Here is a 13,219-nt window from a genome sequence, read left to right as displayed (position 1 = left end):
ACTCTGTCTGTTGCTGTACATTGCCTGGTGCCAAAGCACACAGAGCCTCCGTGCCGAAGACAAATTCCTTCTATGCACAACATACTTGACGGATAAAGCTGACTTATGACTCATGACTTATTTTGGAGACTGAAAGACTTTTTGCAGTGTGAAACACTATTCCGTTGAACTGATTCCAGTTTTTACCACAGTGTCTGTGGCGCTGCTGCTCCCTGGGAGCAGTGGGTGACGGGGACAACTTTAAAGAGAAGAAACCATAACCCATAAGGAAAAATCTCTGTCCCTTTACAAGTTTCTGCGGTGTAGCAGTGTACCAGTGCCAAAGTCAAGTCAAGTTAGGCCCAAGTCCTAGTTTGAGCTTGATCTGAGTCTGAACATTAGAGCAGGGGCCAGGCACTACTGTTCACAAAGACAGTCTGAATTAGGAACGCTTGAAATGAGATGGAAATACGTGTGAATGTTAAACCACTGTTTCCAAAATCATGACTACAACACTGAGAAAAACTGAACTGAACTACTGTTGTATTATTGTAATGTAATATACAAAATGAAACATTCTTGTGTTTGCATTAAGCTAAAACAAGGCTGCTACTACAGAACAGAAGTCTAACCTATAGCACTCAATGAACAAATGTATAGCTTTTTGCTGCTTGTTGTCTCTGTGACAGAGACGAAGGTGAAGGCAGCCTCAACTCTGCTCAGTGTCAGGTTTAGACCAGAGTTCAGCTCCTGAAGGCCTCTGCTGCTAAACACACACAGGATTAGATAATAAATGGTTGGTGGTGCGCTGCGGTTTCTACGAGCAACACTGTTCCTGCACCCCCCACCCTGAGTCAGTGGTATGGGGATGAATTTAATTACCGACTTGGCTGCCCCTCCAGCCCGCCAACCTTGAGGTCATTCTGCCTTCATACAGCTTTTAATCAGCAGCGCTGCTCCAGAAAAGCTCCACTGTCTTAAATAAGAGGCAGGACGAAACCTGATCCTCCCACACACACAGGGAGGGTTGGCCGTCCAGCATCGGCCCGATCCCTCTCACCTCATTCAAAGGAGACAAAATCCTACAATGCCTCAACTTTCTGCAATGAAAAGGCTTCAAGCTCTGATCTGGGTGTGCTGTGCATTTTTACTTACAACTCTTAAATGTAGCAGGACAGAAAGGTAAAACAAATTCTCAAGACTTGCCACTGTCTTCACCACAAATCATCCCCCTCTGGTGAAAATGAAAAGGAGTTCATTCAGACAAAAGCCTCACTGAAGGTTTTCAGCTTCACACCATGAAGTTTTTCCTCAGAGCTGAAAGTCCAGCTCGGGATAAAGCCACAAGCAGCGACTGCAGCAGCAACAGAGGCGTTTCGACCTGCAGACTGTCTGAACTGAAGGCAGCTCACTGTGAACCTGGACGCCACAGATTACTTTAACCGCAGAGTGGAAACGCACACAGACGGGTGCCACGAGGCTATCGGGATGGAGACCAGCGGAACGGGAGCAGTCACACACAGGCTTTAGTCTGGGAGAGGGGCTGACTGTAATTAAGGTGCAGGGACAGATAGGGTTCTAGAAGCTGGGCTCAGAGTGTTTGTGTGTGTCAACGGATCACCTGAAACATGACCAGAACTGAAGGAAAAGCCACAATAAAAAACACTTTATTCCCAAATGTTCTTCCTATAACATCTCGTCACGACAGCATGTGTTAATCTGCAGCTTGTCCAGATCATTTCTCAAAACAAGTGGAAAAATCTGAAGACCCCAGCTTTTTTCTAGGAAAAATCAGCTTTTATCAAAGAGAGGGGAAATGAGTGTTGTTGTATCTAGTAGCTGTTCTGGAGCTTTCAGTCACAGCACATTGTGTTCATCACCAGATGGAGTTTTTATACTTTGAAGAACTTATCAAGATTTGCTTACAAGTTGAGTCTTTTTAAATTCCTGCTTTTAAATGTAACTTCTGCACCCGCTGATGATCATATAATACAACTGAAAGGTCCACAACAGCCACTAAATGGATTTTGAGTTGAGAGTGTTTGTCACATATCATTCTAAGGTTAAGAATTTACTTTGAAACTCATGAAAAATGAAACAATTGGGAAAACGCTGGATATTCTGAGATGGTTTCACTGGTTTGAAGAAATTAAAGGACTCAGACATGTTTAAGTACCAGTTAGGAAAAGGAAGCTGAAAGTGGACCTTGTAGCTAATTTTACCCATTTAACCAGAAGCTGTCCTCAGTTTCCAAGAAAACTCCGAAGCTCCGACAAACTTAGAATGAGAATGTGCCAAGTATTTAAACTGTGTGCCAAATCTGCTGCACATGCCTCTGCCACTGCAGTGCTCACTAATATCCCAACCAGCCAAATTATTAAACTGTGGAATCAGTCGGAAATCGGGAAACATGCTGAGCAATCACTCCAGAGATAATTGTTTTTTTTTAACCCAGCGAGTCGTCCTGAGAGGTGTGCCAGCCGCAACCACAAACACTGCCACGCACTTCTCGCCAGGAGCTTCTGGCAAAGGCGTTTCTTTCTTCTCAGACTTCTGCTTTACTTTACCGCTGGTGAAGTTATGGCTGTCTGCAGCAGATAACACGTCTGTCTGCATCCAAGCTCAGAGACAGAGAGCAAAGGTGGAGGAGCTGGGGTGTCATCCTCAGCACTGACAGATAAGGAAGTCGGGAGGGAAAAAGTGTTGCAGTGAAGTTTTATCAGTGGCAACACAAAACCATTCAGTGACACTTACATCCCGCCCAAGAATCAACACAAATATCCACTGTGTGACACAGGAACCTGTTCTCCTCATGCGACTGCACTGTAAAGGGGTTTTTCATAGGAACCGAAACATGTAGCGCCGAGTAACGGTCGTCACAGGTTCTGCGTTTGTTTCTGCTACTGTGCATGGAGGTGTGCTCTGGGAGCTAAACTTCAGTGTTGCTCAGGAGGTAGTACTAAAACCAAGTGCCAAGACTGCGAGGGGGGAGGGGGTGTGCACGCAGAGCAGTCGACGGTGATCGGTTAAATGTCCACGTCCTCACACCTCATGCGTTACAAGCACCGTGTGTAAACACACAATGGACTGCGGGTGTGAGGGGGGCGCAGCTCCTCCCTCCTAAACAGAGACCAACAGAGAGAAACACAGTAGAGAAACAAAACAGGATGGTCAACATCAACCCTGGAGACTACACTCGGTGATGGTTAAGGGAAATATGGGGTGACCACTGGTAGTGAAAACGCAGCATATTACTGCTTCCAGCTAGTAGACACGGCCTCGCACTCTGAGGTGATGAATGACCTCACAGTTCGTGTGTGTTAGTGATGCCCCTTACCCCCACTTACCATACTTGGCAGCACTGTATCAGCAATCAAGTCCTACAAGTTCCTGGGCTCCACAATCTCCCAGGACCTGAAGTGGACATCCAACATCAGGACCATCATCAAGAAGGCACAGCAGAGGATGTACTTCCTGCACCAGCTCAGGAAATTCGACCTGCCCCAGGAGCTGCTGATACAGTTCTACAGAGGAATCATCGAGTCTGTTCTCTGCACCTCCATCATTGTCTGGTTTGACTCAGCAACCAAACAGGACAAGTACAGACTTCAGCGGACAGTGAGGACTGCAGAAAAGGTCATTGATGTGAGCCTGCCCTCCATGGAGGACCTGTACACCGCAGGGGTCAAAAGGAGGGCGGAGAGGATCACTACAGACCCCTCACACCCTGGACACAATCTGTTTGAACTCCTCCCCTCTGGACGGCGTTACAGGTCACTGTGCACCAAGACAACCAGGCACAGGGACAGTTTCTTCCCCCAGGCCGTCACTCTGATGAACACTTAACCAATGACAGTATGATTGGACAATAACCCTCAGTGCAATGCCTGTAAATATACATTGTACAGATTATACAGATTCATACAGGTCTCTAGTTCTTAAGTACTCTGTTTTTATTCCTATTTATCTCATTTCAATAAACATTCCTTTGTCTGCATTGTTTACTGTCTGTTTATACTGCTTATTCTGCATTGTTTGCACTGTTTGTTGCTGTTAATGTCGCTGTTAATACTGCTTATTTTGTTATATTACACAGCCTTATGCTGGTTTACTGTTTGCACATTGAGAGCCGGTGTATCTGAGTCAAATTCCTTGTGTGTCCGTCACACCTGGGCAGTAAAGCTGATTCTGATTCTGATTCTAATCATTTGTGTAACAACAACAACAACAACAAAAAAACATGCCCAGTTCTTATTTCTGCTGTTTTTGTGATGCAACCACTAACATATATACGAGGGACATGGCCATCTTCCTCCACTCTCCCAAAATATCGTGAAAACAGCAGCTGCCAGTTTTGAAACCAGATTCTGCACAGTCGTGACCAGAAGTGGAGTGACAGCATCTGATCACCACTCAACCGAAATACACCTCTTTTCATATAATCAAATAACTTAGTAAAAACTAACTTACCAGTAAAATGACCACCTGTACACAATCAGCACAATAATGTCTACCAAAAACCACAGATGTGACCCTTGTGAGTATTAATTTTGGCTCATGTCCCTTCCACTAACATGGAGGAGGTGAGATTTATTACCTATACTGCAACCAGGCTTCATTTCTGGGAGCTGTCATGGTGTCCATATTTTCTATAGTCGATCAATGCAACATACACACAGATCTTGTTAACTGACCGATACACAAAAATCAAAACAAGCATAAGGACTAATAAGCAGAAATTGCATTGCTCAATACTGGCACAACTTTTTTGCATGTTTGGCCTAAAGAGCGCTTCTATAGGGACAAAATGAAAAGTGAATGTGCAATAAATATAGAGGTACAAGTCAAACTTCACAGCACTAATATGCTAACACAACTGAGCCATGCAGATGCATCTGTCACACTCTCATACCTGGCTACTTTTAGTAACGCACGTGTCATTTAATCATAAAACACCGGTTTCAGAGTGGAATTGACAGTTAACAGGAAAACTCACCGGATGAATGTGTATTTGTTTTCCTTTGACCTGTTACTGTAGTGTGTATCGACACATCATTCCTATGTCAGCACACATGACAAGACTCCATCAACTAGGAACTCTGAACTTTGACAGGACAAAAGCTACAACTGCAAACTCAGAAACACAACAGACACAAATCTGCAGCACATCAGCCCACAGCTGCAATACTCTGACAAAATAAGACAGTGAGAAGCTGCAGGTTTGTGCTGGATTCTGTGCTGTCGTGTGATGTTTCTCTGGTGTGTTTGCAGACAGAGTTTAGCTTCACTTTGTGTTTTTGACATTTGCTGACCAACATCATCACATGTAAAGTTTCACACCCTCTGCTGCTCAGCATTACACACAACAGGAGAGTCGGGACTGACCTGCGTGGACGAAGTAGGCCAGGTAGAGATCCAGCTCCTTCACTGAAACTCCAATGTGATGCGGCTGCACACACAGACTGGGGTTCGAACACTGAGGAGACTTTACCAGCCTTTCCCCGTCAGTACTTTCAAGGGGAATCCCTTTGAATAAAATCACCATGACCAGGTCCAGCCTCCACACTTTGTCCGCCTGGCGCAGGCAGTCGATCCTCCTCATCTTGCCCTTCTGATCAGGGTTGGACAGCACGCAGCACGGTGGCTTCTTCCCCGTCACCGTCAGCACAAAGTCCTCCCTGAACTCAGGCCGGATGTCCTTGCGCAGTTTGGCCAGGAGGCGCGATGCCCACTTCTGTTTGACCTCAGGCTTCTCACTGAGCAGCTCGTCCTTCACGGCACGCTCCTCCTCCTTGGACATGCGCTTCTCATGCTTCTTGAAGTACTTCCTTTTTCGGGCCTGGAGGTTGAACCATGTGTAGGCAAAGGCCCGGACGTGGGGCAGCAGGGCTTCGATGAAAGGATGGAATTCATCCTGAAGGACAGAAAGGGGATGAACACGTTAACACAGTCCAGATCTACTCTGATCGTTCACCTGCAGCGACCAGCTTGTTCCACTCTAACAGTATCACACACACAGCACTGTCAATTATGTGTTGTCAGGCTCTTTGAGGCTTCACACAGTGAAAGCATCAAACCACAGACTCCATTTCAGGCAAGTTTAACAAAAACTCAGTTGTCAGATCTGGTATCTGGGGAAACTGGGATTTACACTAGACCTTAAACTCATGTTTTATGGGTATGAACAGAGTTTTAGCTGCATAGCAGGAGCTTGATCGTCCCACTGGTGAGTTGGTGGAGGTCAAAGAGGTCCCAAAACTATCCCCCAAACTAAAGGGGATAGTTACTAAATCCTTACAAACTGTAAAAATACCAACCAGGACAGATAAATTTAACTAATGTCCTATCTGAAGAATTTCCCCAAATGAAGCCAGATATCTGACAGGACATGTCGGAGCAGAACAAGGAAAGAAAGGAGAAAAAGAATGGAATGGAAAAAGAAAGGAATAATAATTCAGGAAAAAGGACAGAAGGGGTTAAGGAAAGACGAGAAGCAGCAATAACAGACAAATACAGGCAACAAAAGAGGAAGAGACAGAATATATGCAAAGAAAGAATGACTCATCCCAGAGCTGCTCCTCAGCTTCACCTTCACAGTAAGAGAAGCAGCATCTCTCTCTGAGCCACATCGACTCCCAGTGCCATGTCTGTGTGGAGGTCTGTGTGGGTCTGTGGTGGTCTGTGTGAAGGTCTTTGGGGGTTTGTGTGGGTTTATCAGCCTTAAAAAAACCCAAAGTGCCCAAACTCAGGCCAAACAAACAACCAACCATGGGGCTGATGACAGACTGCCAAGTGGAGGGAAGCCAGAGCACAACAAACTCAAACAGCCCATCAACCAAACAAACAACCCGCTGCAATCACATCGTGGGAGGATTATAGAAGTATTAAAGGTGCATTATGTGGCTTTGGGCTAATGAGAGCTGTGCAGTTATTAGGGTGGGAATGTGGTTAGGCAGCATGTCATGGATTAGGCCAAATGCAGGACTGGTTCCACCTGCTCTCTCCCGTCTTCCGGCCCCGAAAGCAGCACAAAACTACACTCCTCCAGAAATAAAGACAATTCAATTCAGACCTGCCCTGTGTGTACAGGGCTGCTACTGTAAGTAACACTTCATTTAGCAGAAACAAACCACGGCATAGCAATTAGAAAGAACTGGAAAAAGCTGGGGAACGAGTCATGCTCCCTCTGAAGCTACATATTCTCCCAGTATATTGACACCAGCTATACCAGATCTGTTGCTTATATAAGCTCCATTACCACAGACCACATGAGCTTCTGACCATTACCCCCAAACCACTGGGCCTCATTTATGTCACTAAAATATAAAAATGAGCCTCTGTGGACTTCACTGGTTCCATCAGCCCCCTTATATTAACCAGGTCTTCTTAACTTTTAAATCAAACACATCTGCATAACGGTGCTGATACCATCATTTTGATGATAGTAAAAAGACTAGTGTGAAGCAGAGCAAGTTTTAAACTTCTGAAACTGATGGCTATGGCATAATAAAATGAATGGTAATAAATGGAAAACAATGGCATGGCTGCCTGAAAAAACAGATTCATGAATCTATAATACTCTGTAAACAGTGTGCAGTAAAGCAAAGTACACATCAGACCTGCAGTAAAAATTCAACATTAAAATAGTGATGTGCTGCTATAGAAGGGTTTTGCTTGTTCCACTGCAGTGAAAGTTGTTTTCAGTTGTCATGTTGCAGACCTCAGTGAAAACCTGTCATTTCAGTTGGTTTTCAGTCTAAACACAGACACAGAGGAAAAAAGAAAAACAGCAGATGAGTTGCATCACCAAGAAACAGAACGACAAAACGCCCAGTGTGAGAACGCAGACGGACAGAAAGCATCTTCACGGAACAGTTCTTATTTGGATAAAACCCCTCAGTGGGTCGCTGAGCTGGATGGGGGGAGATGAGGGTCAGAGGCTCACACACACACGTCTTGACATGTGTAAATGGCTCCGACCGGGGTGGCATGTGGATACTGCATTAGCAGCTACGCATATTACTGCAGCCTGGTGCACTGCATGTATGGAGCTACACTGTAAAAACATCACTGTCAAGTTGTATCTGTAATGTGAACCCTTAAAGTTTGAAGTTTTGCACCGCATTTAAAATTTTTCAAATTGTTTCCAGTACTTCTGCAGCAAACTGCCTGGTTCCTAGCTGTTTAAAGATACAGATACTCGCTTGTAAAAAAAACAAAAAACATTTTTGTGGGAAACAGGTCAAATTATTCTCACTGCATGGGCTGATTTCTTATAGGAGGTTTTTTAACATTCTTTGGGGGCAATTAAAGACAAATTATTTTATAAGATAAATATTTCTTGCAGTGTAGACAAACACAAGTCTAGACTGCAAAAATCTGCCCCGTATGTACTTCTTCTCATTAAGTCCTCAAACATGACCTTTTTAAATCTGGGTACAAAGAAATCTGTGCAGGAGGAAAACTTCAACATCCTGTAGAATTCGGTGCTTGCTGGTTGCTGCACCTGAATCAAATAAAAATAAATGCCATGAACTATATTCTTCAAGTCATTCAGTCTCCTAAAACCCTTGTTTTAAGAAATACAACTGCCTTTTGACCTGCTTCCCCCCCAAAAAACTGACTTTTTTTCAACACTCTGAACTTGTGTTTATGGTGGCTACAGAGGACTCAACAGTTTAAGAAAACAAACTATTTGAATAACAAGTGATGGGAGAAACATCCTTCACTTGTTTTAAGAAAGGTGTCATTTCTCTTGCTTCTAGTGCAGCAATTATTCTGCAAAGTTCAAGATCCTCATGCTCATTTCCAGTTGATTTCTATTGGAAACAGGCTGAATTATCAGCTACTCACAGGAGCTTTTATTCGGCTAAAATTACACCTGAGAGGATCCGAACGCTGCTCAGAGGGAACCCAGAGGTTGGAGGAGGTTAGGGAGGACGTACAGTGTTAGAGAACAAACTTTTGAAGTCAACTGCATCACCAGTCTAATTCAAGTGTGAAGTTTAATACATTTTGATAGTTTTTTAAAGAATCTTTTGGCCTCAACTTGAGGTTTGGGGTTAAATATTTAAGAAACACATGAAGTTCTGGAGCAGTTTTTCTAGCTGAGGTGTTAGAAAAACTTTGTTAAATCTTCTGTGTCAGATGAAACCTCCAGCTCAGAGCTCTGGCACTAAAGAGGAAACTATATCTACAGGCTGTGCATTAGAGCACCAGCTGCATTGCTTTTTTTTATAACATTGTTCACCCTCCCTTGTCAAGGGGTCTGAATACAGCACATTGTTTCTTCTTGGAGACGATCCAGAAGAGCGTTTGTCTCCAAGAGCGCCTGGAGCAGCTCTGCAGCCAACCTGCAGCCGCTTTCTGAGCTCTGAAATCTCACTCCAGGACGGCCGGAACGCCGCCTTTTGTTATTTGTGGTTTCTGTTTGGAGTGAGATGTGTTTCTGTTTGTGTGTATCCTCGGGCGGTTATTAGGACGACGAGCGGCTGCTGGATGATGTGTTCAACCCCATCTACACACACACACACACACACACATTCCACAGTGGTTCTGGATGTTCGCTGGAGCCACATACCAACATTCCTCACAGCCCAGTTTCAGCTTCCTGACCCGCTCACGCTTTCCTCCACCACCGGCCCCTCCTGCGTTTTCACATTCTGTCCGTTGGCCGCAAACAAAATCCCACTCAACAAGTCACTTCGTCTCATATTCAGCCTTAAAACCGTGCTTTTCTGCCAGCGGGGTGAGATAATCCCTCTTGTTCTCAGCTTCCCTCCACTCAGGAATGTTTTATGAAACCAAATAATCCTGTTTCTGCTGATGTGTCAAGAAAATGATTCAAGAAAACTATTGATAGAAGCTGATTTATATGGAAACACTAATGCTGTTTTTAGAAAATGTAACATGTTAGGATTCTGTAACTGGTCAAGGTTTTCTGTGCTTCACTTTCAGAAAACAAAAGAAATGTCAGACTGGTCAGATAATAAATCCTGTTAGTGTCAGTGTCTAGAAAAAACAAACACACAACAGACAGCTGCACAAAAAGCAAGAGCATTGCTGATACATGCTAATTGCTTCTGGAAATCTAACATGGAGAGCCAATAACTGATGTTTCTGGGGCTTACTGTGGCAAAATGGAACCTTATAGGGCTCTACAACAGCTATAAGGAGTGGGTAAGTTGGAGAACGATCTCTATGGACACGAGTCACAGTTTCTCCTGTTTGAAGACTGAATTACTGATCTCAACCTAAAGGCTGTTTCTGGTGTTTACTTTATGGCTCAGTGGCAGAAAGTCGAAGAATTTGTGCACGTATTGTCCTTTGGTTTAACGTGAGACCTGCTACTGACTAAAATGACACAGTATTCAACCCTTCTGTCCAGATAATCAACTTCTGCTACTTTTCAGGAATATTCTAGCAACGACTGCCAGGATCTTGGAGGAAGACAGAGCAGTGTGTGCAGCTGCAGCAGGACTCAGGGAAATGATCCTTTACATGAGAACATAATCCTAGAAACAGTGAATTATCTCAACCCACAGGCATGTTTGCATCGTATTTTCAGACAACGTGACATGTTCAGCCTTTGTAACATCACCTCTGCAGTCTTTCACAACCAGGATGTTTCTTCTCACATCTGGTCTTAAAAATGCGCTTCTCTTTTTTCTATCAAATAAAAACTCTGCTAGTGGGTCAGAGATAATCCCAGTGTTGTTCCCAGTGACAGTTCTTATTTGGCCAGTAATTAGCCTGTGTCTTACAGTTGCAGACAAACAAAGTGCTGCATCTGTGGCAGAAAAATGACATGTAATTTAAAGTCATTTTTACTAAAAAGGTTTGCAGACATTTTCTCCACTGGCCGACAGAAACTCAGACTTCGGGGATGAATAAAAGGCCGCCTGGTTAAATGGCGGTGGGGAGGTTTTGAAGTGGGCGTGTGACGGGACTCCCCATGGTTCTTTCTTTCTTCATCTCTTTGGGGTCATTCTTTCTTTCAGTGCTTTCCCTCTGAGGAAATCAGCGTTTCTAAACCTGTGAGGGGAGTCTGGACTGAGGCTTACACGTTCCCCCTCTGCACCTTGGTGACAGATGTAATGGGCTCCAAATAACAACAGCCCCCTGAATAACACTCATTTAGGGGGCAATAATGGTAATCCTCCCTGGCTCCCTCCCTCCCCGTCTACTGACACACTGAGGGAATTATCGGAGTGTCGCTTGGGCTCGGCAGCTCGCCGGCGAGGCCTTAGTGAGCCGCCAAGGCTTCGCTGTTAATGGCCAGTGATGGAAGAGGACAACGCTGCCAAACACACCGGAAAGGAAGATTTCTACCGGCTGAAACGGGACAAACACACACACCAGGACTCAGCCAGAACACTGGTGTCAGTGCTCTGGGTCAAACCAAAGCCAGACCAGGTCGTTCTGAGGACCTAAGGAGGATCTGATCCCCCTCAACCACTAAAGGCTAAAGAACTCAAAACTGAAATGTTTTGTTATTTATCCACAACAAACACTGAGGAAGCAAAGGGCCACTTACACAGTAGATTTCCCACTAAGGCCCAGAACAAAGACACTGATAAAGAACAAGAGTGAAGCTGGTGTCGGATCTTTTCTGGTCTGGAGTTTGGGTCCTGGGTGCAGCAGTTCTTTAATTCCTGATTTATGTTTATAAGCAAAAAAATCCATCCAAACGTGCTGAGCTCAGTCGATTAAGAGACAAGACCTTTTTGTGGGCTCTTTTATAGACTTGTATAAAAATCGACAAACTGCCTCTTTAGGCTTCATTCATGCCCCCCCTCCTATTGATGGGTACGTTTCCTTGATTAGGTCTTTTGTATGTTTCCATTTTTATTTATTTTATTTACCTACACTTTAACAACACAACTTCCAATAAAACTCCCTCTATTCTTGTGACAATAAAATTACGTAAAGATCCACTTGTTATTTTTAAGTCAATAAAAACTCAACTGCAAAAAAGGAAACCAACTAAAATCTGACTTTAGAAAAGCTGAACACCCACAACACATCTATAACACAAACTCTTTCAATCATCTCAAAGTTTGTCTTAACATTATAAACCCCAAAATGTACTGTCACTGCAGGGAGTGCTCTTTAAATATGTAATTAAATTATGACAAAATAAACAGTGGCTGCAGTTTCACAGTGCCCCCTCCTGACAGAGGGGGGAAAGCAGACCGTCACTGACTGAAGCAGCTGAAACAAAATGTTTCAGATTTGGTTCCTTTTTATTTAAATCTGAAAATTCAGCCAATAAATAAAATAAATAAAAAGTCGAGTGTATATCAGGAAACATGAGATGAAGCAGGAGAAGTCTAAAACTGCAGCCCTGATATTAATGTAAAATACATACTTGCCATTAAATCTGGGCTTTTTAATGGCAAATAAAAGGATCTGGCGTTTGGTCCAGGTTGGTTCTTTTGTCTGGGGATGAGTGAAGAGTGTCTGAAACAGCATTAGGGCATCAGTCACTCCTGTTCAGTGGTGGAAACGAGAAGAAAATCAAACGAAATAACAGAATAATTAACCAGCAAGCAGAGAATAAACATCTGTCACACAAAATTTTTTAAAAAGGCCCAAACCAGCACACATCTGTTCGGAGTCCTGAAACACACTCCTCCAGCCCTTCACTGAGCAGGATTCGTGCAGTGGTCAGTGAGGGCTGTCGGCTGATTATTGGTTTTACTGCCCGATAATCAGATTATACGTTAAAGCTCCTGTTCTTTCCTGCAGTTTCAGCCGTTCAGATTGTCTCCGAACACATCTCAGAACAGACCGAGGCTTCAGCCAGAAAATCAAGATGCCAAATCGTGTGTCGAGGCAAATTCTGCATCCAGCAAAGCTGCAGCACAAATCATGAGTTTGGACAGTGAAATATCCCAGATTATAACAGAGAGCAAATGTTACTGAATTATCTCCTTTTACTGACTGAACACTCGTTATTCATCTACAGCCAGGATCAATAAATCCACTTATAAATTATTAGAATTAAATATATGTGTACTCCCTAGTAGAGAAATGCATTTCTGTAAGAAATATTAAAATGACATTTTATTTAAATACAATTGTGGCAGTTAAACAGTTTTCTATTAATCTGATGGATTAAAATATTTGCAGAAGTGAAAAAATACTTCAGCAGATTCTGTGCAATTTGCTCTGTTCAATGATTTAAATTTTAACTCTGTTTGTAAGAAGCTGTAGTTAATTTCAGGATATTAGCATG

The 13,219-nt window shown here is 43.6% G+C and overlaps 1 protein-coding gene across 1 annotated transcript in view; it reads right to left on the bottom strand.

Moving 5' to 3' along the window:
• nfia (nuclear factor I/A) overlaps positions 1 to 13,219 on the bottom strand; it is a 165,972-nt gene that overhangs the window by 96,493 nt on the left and 56,260 nt on the right. Inside the window, exon 4 of the mRNA XM_020609211.1 lies at positions 5,365 to 5,893. Within this exon, the coding sequence (XP_020464867.1) occupies positions 5,365 to 5,893 (529 nt within the window). The remainder of the gene's footprint in view (positions 1 to 5,364; positions 5,894 to 13,219) is intronic.

This window comes from Monopterus albus, unplaced genomic scaffold (assembly GCF_001952655.1).
Source record: "Monopterus albus unplaced genomic scaffold, M_albus_1.0 scaffold98.1, whole genome shotgun sequence".
NCBI classification, from domain to species: domain Eukaryota; kingdom Metazoa; phylum Chordata; class Actinopteri; order Synbranchiformes; family Synbranchidae; genus Monopterus; species Monopterus albus.
This window is presented reverse-complemented; position numbering and strand designations above follow the sequence as displayed.